Source organism: Diplotaxodon limnothrissa, linkage group LG20, assembly GCF_057381915.1.
Source record: "Diplotaxodon limnothrissa isolate DT_005_m linkage group LG20, D_limnothrissa_male_GT1.1, whole genome shotgun sequence".
NCBI lineage: Eukaryota > Metazoa > Chordata > Actinopteri > Cichliformes > Cichlidae > Diplotaxodon > Diplotaxodon limnothrissa.
Window position 1 is genome coordinate 30,076,792 of NC_140615.1, and position 22,681 is coordinate 30,099,472.

At 41.2% G+C, this 22,681-nt stretch overlaps 1 protein-coding gene across 1 annotated transcript; it reads right to left on the reverse strand.

The window, feature by feature from the left end:
* Positions 1-1,440: 1,440 nt before the first annotated feature.
* renbp (renin binding protein) lies at positions 1,441-21,835 on the reverse strand. The gene is made up of 11 exons (XM_085344431.1): positions 21,783-21,835; positions 18,323-18,428; positions 18,166-18,241; positions 18,007-18,082; positions 11,091-11,269; positions 9,701-9,928; positions 9,500-9,581; positions 9,172-9,347; positions 8,914-9,045; positions 5,300-5,387; positions 1,441-2,430 (listed from the first exon to the last, which is right to left on the reverse strand). The coding sequence occupies exons 2-11, from the start codon at positions 18,421-18,423 to the stop codon at positions 2,357-2,359; spliced, it is 1,212 nt and encodes a 403-aa protein (XP_085200557.1). The 5' UTR covers positions 18,424-18,428; positions 21,783-21,835; the 3' UTR covers positions 1,441-2,356.
* Positions 21,836-22,681: the final 846 nt, after the last annotated feature.

Consider the following 22,681-nt stretch of genomic DNA (forward strand, 5'->3'; position numbering starts at 1 on the left):
TGTAATAAGTTGGAATCTCGTTTCCATCATTTCAGCCCTTCTGTCACATTATTTCCGGTTTGTTACGAGGTTGTGTTCAACGTAGCAAGCCATTTTTAAGTTTGTGTTGATTGTGTTTGTTTGTTTTAATCGCAGACTCTGACTTTAGGTTGAATATAGTGGTGTTCTGTCGTGTTTTAGCAGGGTTCATTATTCTTATTATTTACTATTATTTATTTTTCACGCAACACAAGACGAGTTAAATATTGTTAGCCTTTGTGGCTTTTGAACTCTCCCTTTTTACCAACTTCCGCTTGGCCACTTCCGGTTCCGTTTTGTGATACGCATATTTATTTATATATTTTCTTATATATTAAGTGTGTCTGATATTTAGATAACCTGTCATGAAGATGCACATTTCTGAACATGACACATGGTGGAGATGGGCTCTGTCTCCTTTAAACATGACACCCAATGTTGTCAGTGGGTTTTGGGATTGATGTTAATTGCAGTGTTCATTTTGGTAAACCATATCACCCCATGACAAATTTATAAATACACTGACACAAGTAGTGGGAAAAATAGACAAGGAAATCTAAAAAGGGAGGAACACAGGGTGCTCCAGCAACAGAGTAGAAAATCAAAGTTATGATGCAGGACAACCAGATCAAGCTTGAACTTCACTGCTTAAAAAAAAAAAAAAAAGAAAAGGAAAGAAACTCCTAAATCAATGTCGGATCTTTATGAGTAAAATATTCAGCTGTTTTTGCTGATGTCAGTCAGCATTGTTAATATGGAAATCTAGTGAACTATATTCATGTTTTTGTGTCATCGTGAAGTTATATAACAATTTTTAAAAATGCTGTTCTAAAGAGCTCAAAGTAAAAAGCTTGTGACCCCCAGTGACTAACATTTTGCTTTAAAGTTTGGAGATGATCTAATGGAAACTAACGCTTATCCTAATTGACCTGTTTCTTTACATTTTGTTTTTTAAGATCAACTTTGACCTTGGGAACTAATGATGAAGATCAAGGTCAAATGCCAACCTAGGTACTCATGTGCCCCAAAGCCTAATATATTGTTGTTGTTGTTGGAAAACAATCCATAAAAATTATGAAGAACAACATTTTTACAGATTTTCACATTTGTTTGACCTTGACCTGAGTCAAACCAGCCCCACCTGTTACTGGTATCTACCTTCACACAAAATCGAAAAATGAACAGTGGATGCTAGACTGCTAACAGACAGACAAAGGTTAGATTCTAATAATTATTTGTTAATTAGAAACATATCCGCTTTCTAGGAACATTGGCTCATCATCTGTCATTTGTTTCCATTCCATTTCAACTAGTAATAATAATGATAACTCTGCTGAATGAAAGCATCTGCATCAGCAGCTTTATTATTTTAGTATACAATTTATTTCCTGACATGGAAGTGTATAGATCACATAGAACAGTAGTAAAATAACATTTTAAAAGGCCTGAAGGTTCCAGTTTAAAAATCCATATTTTCTGTAAAAATATGAGCATAAAAACATATGTCTATATGTCTTAGCCCTGTGAAAGATTAGTGACCTGTCCTAGGCTTACCCTCCCTCTCCTGTGACCGCTGGGATTGGATGAGAGGAAGAAAATTGGATGGATGGATGTACTACCAGCTGTTGTACATCTGTGGAGTGCTTTGTGGGAAATTCAGTAAATTATGAGGTGTAAATACCAAGTGTGAAGCACAGGTTTTGCACAGGGGAGTTAAATACAAATCTCATCCACATTTTTGCAAAACTTCAACTGTGGTGAAAAATTATCTTCATCAAAATTATTCAGCTGAAATGTTCCTGATGCAAATAAGGGCAAACTTACTGACGCCCCTTGAGCCTGTGATGTATTGTTGCTGCACTGCTGTGACTGTGACATCACTGGTGATAGCTGCTGTACAGCTACTGAAAAAAACATTGTTGGACCGAAGAAAGCAAAATTAACTTGTACCAGAATGATGGGAAGGAACCGCTTATGATCTGAAGCATTACAGATCACCTGCGCGAGCTGCCATTGGAACTGGGTCACTACTCTACCCAGATTCAGTCAAACGAACCATTTATTTACTTTCAAACATTGAATTAAAGCTGAAGGTCTTCAATGAAACATGAATGAATGATTGGAAATGTATATCTCAAGGTTAATGTGTTCTTTTTTTATTCCCACCCTTAGCATTGGGTATTTTAGAAACCCCTACAAAGGTAAGATTTTAACTGAAACCTGGATGAATGCACAAAGAATCAGACAATTTTGCTTTATAATTTGATTATTCGTGATTCGAAGTAATGCACAAGTTCAATCCCTGACATGAATCCCTTTATCATTCATGTCAGAATCTTCAGTCCTTGTTTTCCAGCAAGTCATCCAGAATGCGCTCACACATGTACAGGCAACGAGGCACGTGGAAGAACCCTGAGGAACAGACGAAACAGCTACTTTACCATTATGTTAAAACAGAAAAGTTTTTCACAATAAAATGATTGTTGGGATTTTAAAACAATTGATGCAGCTAAAACACAGAAGAAAGACTCTTTCATGCTGATAGATGACAAATGAAAAAAACTTGTTTGGTTTGGTTTCCATGTGCTACTAGGCCAGCTTCAGTGCTGCTTGGCATTAATTTTCCAAGTTTCTAGAACTCTGTTGGAGGAATTAGTACTAATCTTTCAAGGTATTTCATCTGATGATTTGTGGAGACCAAACATCTTAGTCCAGTATCTCTCGAAGCATTCAGCTGGGGTGAGGTCTAAGGTCTGAATGGTTTGATAAGTATGAAAATAATGCAATTTGTATGCAATGGCTTTCACAGGGAGCAATGGAGAAGCGCAGCATCAAGGTGATGATTCAGAACAACCTTGTGTTCATTTATAGTGATCCTTTCCTCTAAAGAGATCATTGGAACCAAACCATCCATTCTCTTCTGCTTATCCAATTCAGGTTTGCAGTGCGAGAGGCGGGTTACACCCTGGACAGGTTGCTAGTCTGTCGCACTAACTGCATGTTTTTGGACCGTGGGAGGAGGTCAGAGTACCTGGAGAGAACCCACGCAAACATGGGGAGAACATGCAAAGCCCACACAGAAAGATCCCGGCCTGATGGTGGAATTAAACTCAGGACCTTGTTGCTGTGAGGACACAGTGTGAACCACTATTCCACTGTGCTGCCTTTGGAATCAAATCATTGTACAGGGTGGGCCATTTATATGGATACATCGTAATAAAATGGGAATGGTTGGTGATATTGAAGTCCTGTTTGTGGCACATTAGTATATGAGGGGGCAAACTCCTCAAGATGGGTGGTGACCATGGTGGCCATTTAGAAGTCGGCCATCTTGGATACAACTTTTGTTTTTTCAATAGGAAGAGGGCCATGTGACACAAAACAATGGTGTGCTTGGTTTCAACGTAACTTTATTCTTTCATGAGTTATTTACAAGTTTCTCTTTGTTCACAGCCATTGACATGTCGAAGAGGTTAACACGTGAGGAGCGGCTCGAAATTGTGTTGATATCTGGTGAACGCAGTAACCGGGTCATTGCAGCAGATTTCAATGCAAGACACCGTACGAGACCACCCATCTCCCATGCTACAGTTAGCAAACTGCTTGCTAAGTTTCGTGAAACTGGTTCAGAGTTGGATTTGCCAAAATGTAGACGTAAGAAAACTGTCACTAATGAAGAAACATCAGTGGCTGTCCTAGCTTCATTCAGCAAGAGCCCACAGCGTAGCACTCGCCGCATGTCACTGGAGAGTGGCATTAGTCGAACATCCCTTCGGCGGATATTAGCTACTCACAAATGGCACCCTTACAAACTCCAGCTACTGCAGCATCTCAACGAGGATGACCCAGATCGGTGCACAGAATTTGCAGAATGGGCAAAACAAAAATTGGAACAGGACCCTCAGTTCACGCAGAAGATTTTGTTCAGTGATGAGGCAAACTTTTATGTGAATGGTGAAGTTAACAAACAAAACCACCGCTATTGGTCTGACACTAACCCACATTGGATGGATCCCTCCAAGACTGTTGGAACAACAAAAGTGATGGTTTGGTGTGCTATATGGGGTACAACGATAGTGGGTCCATTCTTCATCAATGGAAACCTCAAGGCCACTGGATATTTGAAATTGCTACATGATGATGTGTTTCCCTCTTTATGCACTGAAGCTGGCACGTTCCCTGAGTTTTTCCAGCAAGATGGTGCACCACCACATTATGGGTGCCAGGTCCGAGCATTCCTAGATAAACAGTTTCCTGGAAAGTGGATTGGTCGTCGTGGGCCAGTTGAATGGCCCCCAAGGTCTCCCGATCTGACCCCCTTAGACTTTTATCTTTGGGGTCATCTGAAGGCAATTGTCTATGGTGTGAAGATACGAGATGTGCAGCACCTGAAACTACAGATACTGGATGCCTGTGCTGGCATTTCTCCTGCGGTGTTGCTATCAGTGTGTGAAGAGTGGGAGAAGAGGGTTGCATTGACAATCCAACACAATGGGCAGCACATTGAACACATTTTATAAGTGGTCAGAAACTTGTAAATAACTCATGAAAGAATAAAGTTACGTTGAAACCAAGCACACTATTGTTTTTCTTGTGACATTACCAATAAGTTTGATGTGTCACATGGCCCTCTTCCTATTGGAAAAAAACAAAGGTTGTATCCAAGATGGCCGACTTCTAAATGGCCACCATGGTCACCACCCATCTTGAGTTTGCTCCCTCACATATACTAATGTGCCACAAACAGGACTTTAATATCACCAACCATTCCCATGTTTTTACGGTGTATCCATATAAATGGCCCACCCTGTAGAAATGCCACTCATTTCACAGCAGAAACGATGGATCCCATAACTACTAGGGACAAAATTCAGTTTGTTTTTTTTCCTCGTGTTTGTCATGCCATGTGGTAATGGCTGCAAGCAGATGCTGATAAAAATAAATTTGGCTTCCATCACATAACTGTTATTGTCTCACAGCTTACCCAGAGACAGTCAGAATTAATAGACATGCCCAGCACCATCATTACATCCGTGTCAAATTATTAAACATTACAGAAATGTGTTCCACTTTATACATTCTCCCTCATTTTTTTACAACCTGGGGCCTAAAATATGCAGCACTCAACATCTTCACTGAAATTTGAGTGCAGATCAAGGAGTGTTGTGCAGGTAACTAAAACATACAAAGCCCATTTTACAAGTTACTCTACATTCTCCTGTCATTTATTTCCCTCATTTCAGAACTTCCTGCTGTTGCTACATCTTAACTATGCTCTTACCTTTAAAGGGACCGCCTTTAAAATCCAGTGCTACTTTCCCTTCTTGTGTCAAATAGCCAAACCACTCACCATTCTCAGCATCAGGAAACTGGAAACAGAAACACGCACGATCACCCAGCGTTACATTCTTTAAAGTTCTCTCTTTGACATAATCAACAACGGTCAAAGAGCCTTAAATTAGCCTTTTACACTTAAAGTCATAGTTCAGCACTATTTAAGCTGGGATATGGTTAGTTTAGTATTGCATAAAGACTGAAAGCAGGGAAAACAATATCTTGGAGTCAAATTAAAATGGATTTTAAAAATAAAACTTTGGAATAATATTTGTTGGATCAGAATATGCTGAATGCAAACAAATATTTCCTAATAAACCTTCCATAACAAGGCGATCCGAGGTCAATTATTAATTGTAATCTGGTCTAATCTAATAATGAAACTCCAAACATGACTGTCCTTTATAAATTCCCCTTCATATTTCCTTCATGAAATTTTCCATCAAAGTCAGAGAAAGATGTGAGGGACAGTTTTTTAAGGACAAAGGAAAAGAGAAGTTCAGTGTGAACTCATACTAGACTCCATAATAATGTGACTTGTGTCTGCTGTGGTGAAACTAGTGTCGAAAGATGAGCTAATTTGATACTTTGTGAAAAACAGGATAGTCATTTTAAATAAACAGGAGTACACATATAGCCTTTAAAGTAAAATAAAATGGTTATCACAGTGAGACGAGTTTCTGCTCATGTCCAATCACATTTTCTTTTCCTGCTGGTAAATCTGACCCTGTGTAACTCCTGGCATTTGTGAGGATTTCAGTAACTGGAGTCAAATGAAAAAACACAATAATCCTAAAGCCTGCAATTTAGAAATAGACAAAAAAATGCAAACTGAATTATTATAAATGTAAATTCTTTTTAATATAACTCGTAATCTTCATTTATGCAGTATTTATACATATCTCTCCATCTACAACATCAACATAACCTCGTCATAGCCAGTCAATCTTGTTTTCTGCATTTTCTAACACTCTCTGTTTCAAGTAAGTTAAGCTCCGCCCAGCTAGGCTGTGGTTGGGGGGGTTGGGCTCCAGTTTCTCCATTCTTCATGCCTACTCTTCCTCATTTCATCACCTGCCTTACTTACGGACAGAATCCAGCGTTCAGCTGCTGCCCGATTGTCAGTGTCGGGGAGTAACGGAATACATGTACTGCCGTTACGTATTTAAAATACAAAATATGAGTAATTGTATTCCGTTACAGTTACCGTTTATAAGGGTGGTATTCAGAATACAGTTACTTTGTTGAAATAAATGGATTACACGGCTCTTTTTCTGTTTCATATATTAGACTATGCTCTCTCTATTTTTGGGGGGTAATTCCACGCCGGTGGAAACCCAAACAAAACACGCATTAAGAGGCTCTAATGCCTGTGTCTCAATCTTGCGGCCCATGACACCTCTACTTGCGGCCCGCAAAATGACGTGAAGAAATATTTTTGAAAAAAAATTCTCAAAAATTATTTAATAAGAGGGCAATAGGCAGAGTGTTACAGACATAGACCTAAAGAATGTAGCCTCATGGGCAGTGTAGTCCGTGCTGCAGGGAGAATGGACTGCCATACCCGTTATGTTCCTGAGAGCGAGGGAGGGAGAAAAAAAGAGAGTGGAAAAGTACGAGTTGTCACAGAGCAGAAACAGGAGATGGAAGCATGTAAATATAATAATAACCACTTCAGTCAAAAAGAGTGCCTGACGAGCCCAGTTGTAAGTAAGCTATTAAGACTCGACTGTACAATGTGTTCGTGTTTTTCTCCGAAACAATAAGTTCAGTTGGAGCAGCCTTTCAACGCCTCTGTCTCTTGCTAGCAAAGTTGACCCAGACAACAAAGTAAAGTAAAGCTAGATTTCGGCTACGAGCCTGACAGAGAACCTAACGTATTAGACAGAGGTCCCTTTATGGTTTTACGCCTTTACGGTTCGGAGCCGCGGACCTGTTTTATATACATGTGGAATAGTTTTCTATACGAGATCGCTGCAAAAAGTGCAGCCTTACCTAATGTCCACCCTACTGTTACTCATTTTATATTAAGATTTAAAAATCTAGTTGGTATTGGTGTGAAGAGTAACCTTCAGTAAAAGTAATAAATCACACAGCAATGTCCGTGCGCCCCAGGGTGGCTGTGGCTACAATGTAGCTGCCATCACCAGTGTGTGAATGTGTGCGTGAATGGGTGGATGACTGGATATGTAAAGCGCTTTGGGGTCCTTAGGGACTAGTAAAGCGCTATATAAATACAGGCCATTTACCATAAATCACACAGCAATAGGACATTCATGTAGTTGTAAAAAAATTGATAATATATTAAGTAATCCAAAGTATTCAGAATACGTTACTCTCATTGAGTAACGTAACGGAATACATTACAAAATACATTTTGGGGCATGTATTCTGTAATCTGTAGTGGAATACATTTTAAAAGTAACCTTCCCAACACTGCTGATTGTCATAGTACCTCGATTGGTAATGATTTAGAATCCTTTGCTTATTCCCTGAATTCATTTCATTACTTCCACTACAGTGGTGTTCCATAATGGCACCTCCTGTCTCTGAAACTGTTCGTGGGAGAGTTGGGTCAGTGCTGTAGAGTTCTGCTCCAGTGCTCCCTGGTCTTCACATACGTACCTCGCTCTTTTTTGGATGATCCTTCAAACTATTTGACCTTACTGGACTCCTCTGAGGTATGGCCTTGATCTAAGCAGAAGACTTCTTCCTGTCAAAGACTATAAAGACATATCCATTTGCTGACTGTAACACTAAAGGACCCGACACGGCTCAGGAATCTCACTTTCAGGTTTATTTGCTCACATTGGTTCAGCGATTGTTACTTCTTGCAGCTACTCCTATCCGGCCCAGCTGCTACTTAAATGCAGCAGCAAATCTCCTCTTTACCACCACAGCCAGTCTGCATCTCACTTACCTCCATGGTGTCAGAATTGTGAGCTGAAGCAGAAGAGGAGCCTGCCAACACTTGTACCACTTCTGCCCCTTTGTGAGAAGGAAGCGGGTCTCCAATTGGCGGCACTCCTCGCTACTACCAGAGGCTGCTTTCAAGCCTGTGTAGGGCCTCCGCCTGACCCTGATCTTCATCTAAGCCTGCAGCCCTGCTGAGATCAACCAAAACCCAGGTCTTTGCAACCACCTCAAGGGTGAGTAAAAAAGAATTTTCTTCATGCTCACCCTGAGCCAGAAAAAAAAAAACCTCTTAACTGCCTTGTTCCATGGCCTGAACTGCTACAACTCCACCATTTAGGTCAGCCCAACCACCCAGACTGTTTACTGTTTCGTTTGGACTATATGGCTTTTTGTGTGTTTTTAGGTTTTGTTCCAAAACTTTACTCAACAAAAAAATCGTAGAGCCTTAAAGGTAAAAAGAGGAAGTTGCTGTTTCCTGCCTGCTTCCAGTCTTTAAACTAATCTCTGTAACATCAGGTAGTCGTTGATATTTCATATCAATAGGAAATTACTTATTTCTCAAAAATTTTAAATACTCAAAATATTTAATGACAAAAGCACAGAGTACTCTTGCTATGCCGTGTGGCCAGTGCCGTATCAACTCACATGGCTAAAAGTGTACTGGTAAACTTCTGAGAATATCTCCAGCAGCTCAGGCTTCCTGGTGTGACTGTAGGCCATGAGGAACGCGATGAGAGCCTCACAGTGTGGCCACCACAGCTTCATGCTCCACTCTAGCTGCTCAGACACAAAAGCAACATGGCTGATCATAAAGTGATGAATGCAAACTACTATTGAATGCAAATTGAAACAGAATTTTGTGTCTAATAAAAACATAATCATGTGTAGAGATGACAGGTTAACCTGTGTGGGGCAGTGACCATCCACATCCAGGAAGTAGAAGAGGCCACCGTGTTCTTTGTCCCAGCCATACTGATAAGGGAGCTCCACAAAGTTTCTGATGGCAGTTCTGTGTATTTCCTTGTCCCCGGACTGTGCACCGTACAGCATCAAGAACCAGCCTGCTTCCAAGGCATGGCCTGAGTCAGCACCAGTTATTAGTGGGAAGGACAAAAAAACATGGAAAATGATGAAGTGAGCAACTAAGGAGAGGACAAGAGTGTAATATCTGTTTCCACAGGGACGGACTTTGCTCATAGCCATCTGGGTCAGCAGGCTGTGGAGCATTTACCTGGATTCTGCAGTCGGCCCTGGCAACCCGGCAGTTCAGATCCATCCACTGACACGTTCTCTAAGATAGCTGTGCCAGCTCTCTGCATTAAAAGATGCAGAAGATGAGAAGGAAAAATAACTGTATTTATGAATAGAAGGTACTTGATAAAATATACAACCGTGACAGAAAAAGCAGCAGAGTGTTTGTCTGTGTCCAAACCTGGATGTGCTGTAGGATCTGCTCTACACACCAGTTTCCCAGTTCTTTGTACTTCTGAGCAACTTCCTGTCCACGGCCTTCGGTTAACTGTTGCACCAGGCACATGAGCATCATGGGAACTGACAAACTGTTGATGGGAACCTCCCCGGGAAGTTGGGGCCGGCCAAGGCCTGAAGGGTCTACCTGAACCCAGTAAATTAGCTGTTCCATCATCTGCTCAGCTTCCAGCTGAAACACATAAGAGGGGTGAGAGATAATGTTGTAGAAATGGTAACATAGCTATAACTCAAACTCAAACACTCTGCTTCTGAGGTGGGCATGTTTTTTATGCCAATTGTATGATCAGAATGAATGTCAGAAGAAAACTAAACTTAACAATCACAAAAAAATTAGTGTTTGGCAGATTATTTCTTTGTTGTAACAATGTTTATTGGCATTAAATCTTCTACTGCCGGAAAGTCTGTTTATTTCCCCTTAATTAATTCAATAAATTCCACCTTTACAGCAGCTGTATATGGTCTGGTATAAAGATCAAAGATAGCTAGTGAAACGTCTGCTTACAGTCTGCTGAATTCAATTCTGTAAGATTCTGACAAAGAGCATCAGGTCAGCTGATCACACAAAGAAACTACTGCAGCTCAAAAACAAAATTCAACTCAATTCAATTTTATTTATATAGCGCCAAATCACAACATAAGTCGCCTCAAGGTGAGTTGTGATTCTTTTTCCTACACTGAGCTACTACAATTGATTTTGAGATTCCTCTGAATCCCACTTTAAGCCCTGACTGCACTGGTTTTCCTGTTTAGATTCAATTCAGTTCAATTCAATAAAACTTTATTGATCTCAAAGGTTGACCCAGAAGGAAATTTGGGTAATCGGTGTGTGGAGTTAATGCCACCCTCTATAATGTAGGCAAAAGAACAGTTGTTTTGGAAAATTCTCTTCCACTGATTAAAACTAAATACATTTATTAGAAGTTGTATTTAGATTTGAATAACATTTGTATTGTCATGTACTAATAGTTTTTTTTATTATCACAACAACATGGGTTGAGTTCACTTTGCATAGTAGCTTGTAGCAGAATTGTCCTTCAAAGAGCTACTTTTTAGGTTTTTATGTTTCAGAGCCTGATCTTTTTGACTTTTTACTTGATCCTTTACTGCATTTCTTTAACACAAGAAAAGGCACCCATGAAAAAAATGCCAAATACTAGTGTAATTAAATAAAAGGGGTTTTTTTCGCATAGAATTTTTGGAAGACTTCTTTCCACTGCACTGATCAATAATAACTAGGAACAGAAATGTCAATAGGCTTAAGATAAGACAACTAAGAGAGGTGGCAAACATATGGTATAACTAAAGAAGATTACACTAACAGTTACATATACCTGCATATCCTTGTCACCAGTTAGCCTGCTCAGTTCATCCATAGCCATGATGTAGAAACACTCACTGAATATGGTTCTCTGAACTTTGAGCGCTTTACCATCTCTCGTCAGGCAGAAGGCACATTTCCACTGACCGCTGCTACTGGACACACGAGCAAACTTTCTCAGGAATGCTCCTCCTATGATTCAGACAGAACAACAGAACATTGGTATGAACCCACAGGAAGCTGTTCACTGATAGAGAAAATATAAAAGAATCATTCATTAAGATTTCAGAACATCTATTCTCAGACTTCAAAAACAACAAGAGTGAAATTGTGCAGAAAATCAGCGATATGAGTCACGGACCAGATCAGCCATCAATGGGGCTATGTGCCACCTGAAGCTGGCAGCAGGTGGCAGCACATCACCATCGGTTAGACCAGTGGTTCCCAAACTTTTTTTGCTGGGCCCCCCCTTTGTTTTACAAGAAAGATGCTATTTTACATGTAGTTGTTTTTTTCCTGTGTAATAATATTCAACATTTCTATTAATACTTTTTTTTTTTAAAAAAAATGCCTCTCTGTGCAAAATGGGTTTAAAAACAAACAACTGTTGGATACCGTTTGTCCGTGATAGACAGGGGGAACAAATTACGGCAGGGTTAGCCTGATATTATTTGTATCCCACTGTAACTTTACTGTATAAAGAGCTAACATCTCCAAAATGTCAGGAGTAGTTAGTCATTACAAGAAGTGTTTGTGAACTAAAAATCAAGAATGTGGGATACTGTTTGTCCGTGATTTGAAGAGCCCGACGTTTGCTCCCAACGCAGGGGAAACAAATTCTGTCGGGGATACCTACTTTGGCACGACACCGGGCTGATTTGGCTTTCTCCTCTGCTACAATAAAACTTGCTTTCACAACAGCTTCACTTTGTGATTTTGCTCTGGTGAAAAAAGTCTGCTGAAATGTCAGATTCTTCTTTAGCTCTTCTACCTTCTGTAGTTTATGCATTTAGGTTTTTCAGCTAATCCTGATGTTTTGTCTCGTAGTGCCGTCTTAAATTAAATTCCTTAATTACAGCCACATTAGCTCCACTAATAAGACACACGGGTTTACCAGCAATGTCTGTTTAACCTATATTCAGTCACCCACTGGCACTGAAAGGCTCTGCTTTCAGAATCAACTTTTCTCTCCACCATTGTGAGCGGCTAGCTGCGCAATAACAGAAGTTTGACTTGATTGACGCGGGAATGTTCCCAGTTAGCCTAGCGTTCAGCAAGGAGGCTGCAGCGCTGCATTATGGGATCTGTTGTTTGTATATTATTAGCGCCTCATATCGCCGGGCCATGCATAACAATAATAATAAATCTATATAAAATTATCTCGCGGGCCGGATATAAATGTACGCTGGGCCGGATGTGGCCCGCAGGCCTTGACTTTGACACATGTGATCTACAGCAATGACATCATAATGTTATTAGGATTGGAAATGCGTAGTTGGATGGTAACAAAGAACTGGGGGGATTGTACTACCAGAAGGCAACACTGCAGACATCGAAGATAGCTACCTTGGAATCCCACAGGCAAATGGGACCCATGAAGAAGCCGCTAGGAAAGCCACAACCACCAAATACATCCAGAGAGTAAGGTGTTCTGAGGAGTCAGCTGAACAGGAAGAACAAGATCCGGGCTATCAACAACTACGCAGTAACGGTCATCAGATACCCTGTTGGGATCATCAGCTGGCCAACGGAGGAGACAGAAGACACTGACATCAAGACAAGAAAACTCCTTTCCATGCATGGAAGGTTTTTAAGTCCAGCACCCTGAGCCTGCTATTCAGACTGTAACAACAAAGATCCAAGAGTATATCACAAAGACCCCCAACTGACCATGTGCTTAGTGAATATCTCAGACAGCTGAAATCCAAGAAAGAAGAGGAGCAAAAAGAGAAACCATCATGTAAAGACAGCCCCTGTAAGGCATGTACCACTGGCAGAAGAATTGGCTGATATCAATATACTACCAATGGTTTGACAATCATGACATCACAGGAACAAGCTCTAAGCACACGATCAGTAGAGTCACAGAGAAATTTCTGCCTGTATGTGCAACATACCTTTATTTACCAACATACCTGTAGTGCATTTATGCTCATGCTAGTGTGCTGAATCGGTTTAATTTTGTCCTTTCACAAAGTCCTAAACAGTGGCATCATCATACATCTGCTACACTACACTGTCATGATCCCGGGATCTGTGGATTTTCTTGTAGAATTTCATAAAGTGTGTTTAGCTTGTTTTATATTCTTTAATTCTAGTTTCTATTTTGACTCTTCTTGGGTTCTGTATTTTAGTGAATTAGATCTGGGTTGTAGCTCTGTTTACTCAGTTTTCTAGCCCTTTGTGATTCTCTCTGTGTCCCTTTGTATTTTGTGTTGCTTTGTGCTTTAGACTTTGTATTTACGTTTATGGATTTTTACAACTCATTAAACAGCTTGTCTCCTGAGTCAACATTCGAGTCCTTAGCCTGCAAATAGTGACAATAACAAGCCAGATGGTCTCTCACTTCATCAGGTCAGAGGATGTGTTTTCCAAAAAGAATTTCAACTGATCTGAAATGAACAGTTTTCCACTTTTCCTCAGTCCATTTCAAATAATCTTTGGCCAAGAGAAGAAGGTAGCTTCCTCTTTGTGTTATAGAGCTTTAAACTTTAATCTTTAACTTTAATCAGGAAGTGTTCCCGATCCTATGCAGTGATTCCTCTGACAGAATCATGCCTAGTTTTACTGCAGTGCCACCTGAGGGTCCAAATATCACAGACATTCAACTCGGGAACAGAGATTTCTCAACATTAGCTGACTCTTTTGTTGATAAGGAACTATAGATGATGAGATATTTTTGCCATTTTACGTTGAGGAACATTATTCTGGACTAATTTCACAATTTATCCGGTTGTTCAGTCTGACGTCACTAGCCGTGTCTGGACCTAAACTCCGCTGCAGGTCCATATATCAAACGATCACTATGGCATTACTGAGAGTTGAAAAACTGTCTAAAGTCTTTCATCTTTAATAAAATGATCAGCGTTCTGCTCTACCAGGTGAAACAATTGAGTTTAACATCCAGGCATCCATGAAAACGGAATTTATGACATTTAACGGAGTTAGAAGTTAGCAGGGAGTTAGTTCGCTAGCTTCTATCTAAATACAATATAGCATGTCCTGACTGCGGGGTTTTGGAAACAAATTAAAACGTACAGCTCTGTTATCACTTCCAAAATAAATGAAGACAGAAAACTAAAAAGCAGTGACGTTTGTAGGGTTACTGAAGTTGGGCTAGCTGGTATATAATGATGTGCTACGTGACCGCTAGCGACACAGCTATGTTAGCATAATATAAACAAGCTAACTTTTTTTCCCACTCGATAAAAGTTAACGTGAGTGTTCTCGGTCGTCAGGAACAAATGTAATCGCATGGCAGGATGCTGTAAAAGGACCAAACTTCATATACTGCTGCATGGGCTGGGCTGTAGTTACATCCTAAGGTTTTAAAAACTGAGCTTAAATAAATGATTAGCGGTAATAAAAGCCGAGGAAGGTCAACAGTGATCACTGAGTGTTTTAGGAGCTTTTTGAGATCAAATAGAAGAAAATACAAAACATTAAACATGTTAACAACACAAAAGCCATATTAAACGCAGACTACTTTAGGCCCGGAAGTAGGATTCGTCGCGTCATCACTGAACAACCGGATAGACAGTTTTTTCCTTTGAAATTCTCTACTGTGGCAACATCACTAACTTGTATAAAGAAATGAAAGCTTTATCCCAGAACAAGCAGCAAAAGATAAAAGAAAGGAAATCACTCAGACGGACTTACACCCTCATGGCATCATATCACCCCAAATAGAGCACTTCGCTCTCACACTGCTAGGCTACTTGTGGTTCCCAGGATATTAAAAAGTACAATGGGAGGCAGAGCCTTCAGCTTTCAGGCTCCTCATCTGTTGAAGAGGCTCCAAGCTTGGATTTGGGAGACAGATACCCTCACTACTTTTAAGATTAGGCTTAAAGCATTCCTTTTTGACAAAGCTTATAGTTAGGGCTGGATCAGGTGACCCTGAATCCTCCCTTACTTATTCTGCAATAGACTTGGGCTGCAGGGGGCTTCTCATGATGTACTGGGCATTTCTCCTTCTCTCACTCCTTTTTATTCACCATTTGTTTATACACCCCCTCTGCATTTAATTACGAGTTATTATTAATCTTTGGCTCTCTTCCACAGCATGTCTTATGTCTTGTCTTCCTCCCTTCACCCCCAACCGGTTACAGCAGAAGACTGCCCCTTCCTGAGCCCGGTTCTGCTCCTAAAAGGGAGTTTTTCTTTCACACTTCTGCCTAATTGCTTGTTCATAAGGGGTTTCTCTGTACTATTGTAGGGTCCTCACCTTACAATATTAAACATCTTGTTGTTGCGGTGATTTTGCGCTATATAAGTAAAATTGAATTGAACTGAACTGAATTGAATGTCCAAGAGACCAGTGATGAAATCACTCTGGTGCCCAAGGAGGCAGCCAGTGACAATGGAGGAGCACCTCAGGAGGTTTGGCTGGAGGTCAGCAGCACCTGAGGTGAAGAAAACCATTTGGAGGCTGTTGGCGACAGAGAGTACAGAGTACCTCTGGTGCCTTTGCTGGAGGCCAGTGACAAAGGCCATGGAAACCCTCTGGAGGCCAGTAATGAAGGAAACTCTCTAAAGGCTGGGGGAGGCGTAGGCGACAGGATACCGCTAGTTATTTGTCTGGGGGCTAGTGATGATGGAGGAGATGGATCTCCTCAGGAGGCCCAGCAAGTGACCCCCTGTGAAGACTGAGACCCTCATGCACTTAAGACTTTGAAGTGTTGGGGATCCGTGGCAGCGTAGAATGTTGAATCGTAGAATGCCTAGACTTGGGGTTCACTAAAATCTCAGGACTCTAAGAAGATGCAGGAAGCTCAGGATTCTCAGGATATGCAGGATATCATAAAGCTTAGGCTGTGCAAGGCTCACAAAGTACTTTGAAGGCTCACAAAGTACTTTGAAGGCTGGGTGAGGCTGTGCAGGACCCATAGCTGACTCTGGAGCCTAGGGCAACACAGGATGCTCAGCCAACACTGGATGCTGGGTCTGTGGAAGGCCCTCAACTGAGGCTGAAGACTGTGGCACCGCAGGCTGTGTAGTCTCTCCTGGCAACTGGGACTCCAGAAGGTCCTAGCTCAGACCACACTGCAGGCATGAAGCTGGCCAGTCCAAGTACAAAGGATGTTAGCAGCCATGAGTAGATGCTCAGTCCTTATCAGACACACGATCTTTGGTGAGGTCCTAGGTGGTGCAACAGCCTCTAAAACTCAATTTCTGATTGAGATGCTTTAATAATAATAATAATAATAATAATAATAATGGATTGCATTTATATAGCGCTATTCGAGACCCTCAAAGCACTTTACAATTCCACTATTCATTCACTCTCACATTCACACACTGGTGGAGGCAAGCTACAGTTGTAGCCACAGCTGCCCTGGGGCAGACTGACAGAAGCGAGGCAGCCATATCGCGCCATCGGCCCCTCTGGCCATCACCAGTAGGCGGTAGGTGAAGTGTCTTGTCCAAGGACACAATGACCGAGACTGTCCGAGCCAGGGCTCGAACCGGCAACCTTCGGATTACAAGACGAACTGCCAACTCTTGAGCCACGATCACCCCTTTAGCGATGTAAAACTCAGTTTCAGAGTTGGCTGGCTCAGCAGCAGTCACCTCAACCTAAGATTTTACAGAGATGAAACTCCCCGGGTGGCCCAGCAAGTGACCTAAAGGATGTGTGTAGCAAGGAAAGCGGATGGAGCTGCAGGCTCTGGCTGGTGTCAACGTCGGCAGGTACAGGCTGAGTGCCCGAAACAGGTGCCCCACTTCTTCCCGGATGAAGGAATAGGGAGTGCAGCAGTTACAGGGTCCTGATCCTCAGGCCACCACTCCACCAACAAAAGGATTAAAGAGGAGTAGTATGAAGTGCGAGCTTGGAAGCAGCTCTGGTGGGGGTAAGCCGAACAAAAGGGAAATAAGTTTGTTCAAGATGGAAAAAGTCTTTGGGCTGGGGAAAGAGTTTCTGCCTCCAAAAGCCAAGTTTATCTCCCTTAAAAGTTACAGAGCTGGTGAGTGGGTGGCCAGTGTGCAATCTCTGCACAGAAAGGGCCCAGCAAGGTGGTGAAGTCGAACTCAGGACCAGGACTAACCATCACACCATCGTGCTACCCTTTATATAGATAGCTTCTCTAAACTGATTTGAGAAGATAATAATTTGTTATTATTGGGAGCTATCATGTCAGAATGCTCCCTAACTGCCGATATTTTTCACCTTTTTAATGTGCAGTACCGGTCCATGAGTCGTTTGGTACCGGGCCGCGAGAGTAGAGGCTCAGGTGTGAAATGTATAGTTTTCAGGGTTTTTATCGGTCTGCAGCGTTATTTTGTTATCGTTTTTACCGTTAACTCGGTTTTCCTGGGTCTTTTCACGTGTGTTATGAATAAATCTTTTTTTCTGTTGTATCTATCCGCGACACCTTAAAGGCCGGTCCGTGAAAATATTGTCAGGCATAAACCGGTCCGTGGTGCCAAAAAGGTTGGGGACCGCTGGCCTAGAATGTTAAAAAAACAAACTCATAAAAGCAGAAATAAATTGATTTCTAAGATATGAGACCTTTCAAGTCAGTCAAGTCAATGATTAACATTTATCGTTTGTGATATAAATACACAGTAAATGCATATTAAAAAAGATGCAAGAAACCTTTATTATGTGCTGCTCTCGGTAACAGCGACTGGACGCTGTCATTTCTGAGAAAAACACAATGCTCATGATACAGAGCTGTATAGTCAAGCATTACATTCACACTCACCAACTGTTGCTGCTTCAAGGATTTCAGGCTTGTGGAAGCGATCCATGGTTCGGTACAAGCGACAATACATCCACACCTGTGAGACACATATATAGCAAAATCTTCACACTGAACAACCTAATGTAACAGCAGATTATTACAATCACTGTCGAGGTTCACCTGTCTACCCTGCAGCCAGACATATTTCAGCTCATCATAGATCTTCCCATCCTTTCCAATACACGTGAAGAAGCCTCTAAAATAGAAAGCAAAAGAACTCATTACAAGGATTTGGACAATATAGCAGTACAAACATATTCCAGTGTAAAGGCAGTACCCATGTACTCTGTCAAGAGAGTATTTGAGCCAGAAGTCCACTACATTGTCCAACTGTTTCCGAATGTTCTCTCGACACTTTTCAAGCGTCACCACTGACATTGTTCCTGTTCAAAAAGAACATTAAAATTAGTTTGTGAAAAAAATTTATGGATTCTTGGTTTATAGTTATATGTTTAAAGTGTAAAGGTGGTACTGAAACTGTAGAATTATGCAAATATGTCTGTATTTAAATCTGCAAAAATATTGTGACTGTAATAATATGACTGTAATTGACATTTTTTTAGAAGTTGGAATAGGTTTTAGGTGGGATAACAGAAAAGTGAAACAAGGGCAACACAAGCTTGTAAAAGTGGTGCAATTTAAAAACAAAGAGGTGGAAAATCCTAAATAAATCTGATTATTTAGTACATGACTGGGTGTAAAAAGTGTACCACTGAGAGGCTGACTTGGGACAAAAATGGGGAAGGGCTCATGACTGTTGTGAAAGACTGCATGGACCAACCGTTCAAGAAACTTGAAATAACATTTTTGAAAATAACATTAGAGGAAGTCAGTGTCTTTGAAACACACACACACACAGTCCAGATAAATCTCTGTATGTAAGAGACAAAGCTGGAAACAAATACAGAATATTCACCTATAAAAAACAAACATGATTCTCTCATGGGGTTTGCTGCTCGGTGATTTTTCAGAGAGAAAAGAAATTGTTGCAGCTTCCACATAATTAAATAAAAAGTGTAAAGAAAGTTATATCCTTTGTAAGTGAAACTGTCTGCTTTGCAACCACTGCACCAGATTCATGCTTTGGCAGGTAACTCTGTTCTCCAAATGGAATTCTTTTTGCTTGAACCAACCTGACTGAAAACCGTTTGGAGGTTGGTCGCTGCTATTAAACTAATGCCCAAACATAATCTTACCAATATACCAGCATAACATCACGGGTGGATGTAGTTCAGCTCATCTACTAATCAGAGGGTTGGTGATTTAATGCCTGGCTGCTTCAGTCTGCACATCAAATATCCTTGGAGTATGAATGTGTGTGGATGGTAGATAGTAAGCACAGAAAGAACTTGTGTGACTGAGACAAGTTGTGTGAAGTGTTTTGAGTGCGCAGAGTAGAAAAGTGCTATACAAGAACCAGTCCACTTACCATCATGCTACTTAACCAGACAAAAGAACTAACACTTACAGGTTCATTACTGCATGACTCAATCACAAGAAACTGCATTACTTTTGCAACCACTCCATTAGGAATGCCAACTGTCCATACTGAGCGTATCACCCCTGACACAAAGTTGCTTTGGGTGTACTTGATTATTGTGTATTGTCTAGATCAGATGTTGAAAACCACTGGGTGTGCTGTGAGAGATCAGCAGATGTGCAGTGGGAAATTACAGTGGAACCGCGACTTACGAATACCCCATTTAACGAAAAATTCAAGTTACGAAGGCACTGAACGGCAATATTTTTGCCCGTGTTACGGCAAAATGCCCGTGTAACGAAATCCGCTGGCTCTGATTGGCTGAGCCCACAATGCCTTCCGAATCATGTGACAACCCCCTTAGCTTTCGTACTTGCGCTTCGCTGTTCCACTTGAACGACGTATTGTTGTTGCAGATAGCAATTAGCCTATAGGAGGAGTCATGTCATATAGAGGAACAAACAGTACTCCAAGAACAGACAAAGCCAAGCAGAAACCTTGAAGAGGAGCCTCATCTGCCCCCACCCCCGAAGAGCTTCAGAAAGGAGAGAGATCAGAGGCAAGAAGAGGGGTCCCTATTTGCCTCCAACTCTCTCAACAACACCAACGACCAGGACCAGGGACCACGACCTTCCCCAGTCCCCCAAACCCCTGACACGCCATCACCCTCCTCCCCCTCCCTACACCTGAAATTCACTGAGGAGATGATGGAGCGGGTCAATGCTGGGCTCAGATCTACCCCCGTCCCAATCCCTTTTTGTCCCCCATAAACCCCCCACCAGAGCAGCCAAAGGTTCGCCATCGAGCCCCACCCTCAACAGAGCAATCGAAGTCACATTGCCCAGCCTCATCCCCCTTAGTTCCTCCTTACCACCTTCATGCCCTGTCTCCGCAGTCTGATGTGTGATGTGTGGAGGGTCCGGGCTGCGAGGATTATGGCAGTGGTGACTTTTCCCAGGAGAAGCTGGGACCCTGTTTACTAGAAGGTTTTAAAATTTCTGTACTTTTAGGTGACAGAAGGAGACATGTGGCCTGGTCAAAACACAGAGAGCTGCACCCTAAAAGATCTTTAAATATATTAAACATACCTTGTGTGCCACAGACTGCTCCCAAACACGAGGGGGGCAAATAATACCTCTAAAACACTTAAGTTGGCTTTATTAAACGTTAGATCTTTAGCTGGGAAAACATTTTTAATTAATGATTTAATCACTGAGCTCAGCCTTGATTTTATGTTTTTAACTGAAACTTGGTTGGACCAAAGTAACAGTGGAGCTGTTCTCATCGAGACGACCCCTCCTAACTACAGTTTTATCAGTAAGGCCAGGGTGAGCAGGAGAGGAGGGGGTTGCCGCCCAGGGTGAGGACAGCCAGGTCTCAACATCTGCCCCAGTCACCAGAGGAGGCAGCTGGGGGTGCCCGATTTGAGCTATGAGCGTGCTTGTTGCCAAAGGCAGCGATCTAATTGGTCAAATCTGTTTATTTGGATGCAAAACATCGGAAAAATTGAGCTTGGTTCGAAAAAATAAATGCAACGACCATTAAATCCATGAAGAATCGGTGAGTCTGAAAAATATTTTTAAGACAATTTTTTTACCATGATGTACATTTGTTAAGCTAGCTAAAGATAAGCATAGAGAACATAGTCCACAGGCAAAAAGTGTCTCGAAACCTCACACATGTGACATCATCATGTCAAATATCTGTAGACATTTACACTCAGAGGAAGCTTTTTGAAAGTAAAAATGATCACATTTGTAAAGTTACACATTAAAAATTGTGTGTAAAAAGGGACTTTTTTGTTGAAATCGGTGTATATTTTTGTGTAAATTAAAATTCCTTTGTCTGATGTGAATCATAACTTATTACCATACCACATACATTTGTGAGGTTTTTGAATTTAACCTCTCTCCATAGGGGCTTTAGTTTTCCCATAATAACACCACTTACTTATTATTAGATGACCAAAGGCTATTAGAGAGATAACTTTATGCCACAATAGCCAACAATAACACTGTCATCTTACATTTAAACTAGCTCATGCAAAAAAAGCAATATTAACTATACTAGCAAGGTATACTGTTTGGTTTAAAAACTATTAATTTCACCAAGGATTTCTAATTTCTTTTTCCCTGTGTTGCAAAAACAACAGAAAGTCATTTCCGTGCTGTCAGCCATGTAAAAAGGACAAACGGTGCCTTTGGTAGCCGTCTCAATGCGTTCATATTGAGAAAAGGACTAATAAAGCTGCCATTACCTTCAAGCTGAAATAGTGAAGAATAGTCTGTCCAGCTGCTCCGTTCGCTAGCTCTGTTACTTTAATCACATGATCAGATAAGGAAGTGGACAGCGGGTCACGCGGCCACTTGACTCGTCATTTTTTTTTTTTTAGGGTCTCTCAAAGTAACTTCCAGGGGGGGTTCGCTTGCCTTCGACTTCCTTTTGGAGTAACTGTTTGTCGGTACTTTTCAGGACATCAAAATCACGTTTCCTAATCAGACCTGCAGATTGTACAACCGCTTATTCCGCCATCTTGCCCCCCCCCCCCGCCGCTTATTCCGCCATCTTGCCCCCCCTCCTCCGTGAGCCGTCATTTGGTTTTGTTTTGTTTTGTTTAATTTAGTTATATTTTGCACACATTTACAATCTCTCATTGGGAGACAACATTGGTGCAACAACATCTTGAAATGTTGAGTAAGAAAACAAAAGAGATAGGAGAAGACTAACAGAAAAACAAAAAACAATATAAATATGTGTGAAGGCCATTCTTATGACATTTAACAATATCCTTTCCGTGAACACTTTAACATACATGCGGCTTACTTGGTACACCAAACGAAACATATTCATTAAAAGGATAGAAACTGGGTCCCATTTTCACATATCAAAGCAGCATCTTTACATGAATCCTTCAGTAATTCTAAAGATGACAAAAAAGACTTCAATTCAATCTTCAATGCACTTAGGAAAGGTCTTTTGTTTTGCCATTTACACTTATGAATGTGGTATTTGCCCATAATTATTACCATATTGTGGAGCATGGCAAGTTCCTTAGACGGATCGCCATTATTGTATAAAACCTGTGTTAGAGTCAGTGGGGTCATCCCATCTATTCTTACACTCAACCAGTCAACCAAATCCTGCCAGAAGTCAGTC

Excerpts from the sequence above, each read along its gene's own strand:
- renbp (XM_085344431.1), bottom strand. The coding sequence starts at position 18,423 with ATGTCAGTGGTGACGCTTGAAAAGTGTCGAGAGAACATTCGGAAACAG. Across the intron at positions 18,083-18,165 it reads TCTGGCTGCAGGGTAGACAG|GTGTGGATGTATTGTCGCTT; the intron begins GTGAACCTCGAC and ends TGTGTCTCACAG. Across the intron at positions 9,046-9,171 it reads ATGGTCACTGCCCCACACAG|CTAGAGTGGAGCATGAAGCT; the intron begins GTTAACCTGTCA and ends GTGTCTGAGCAG.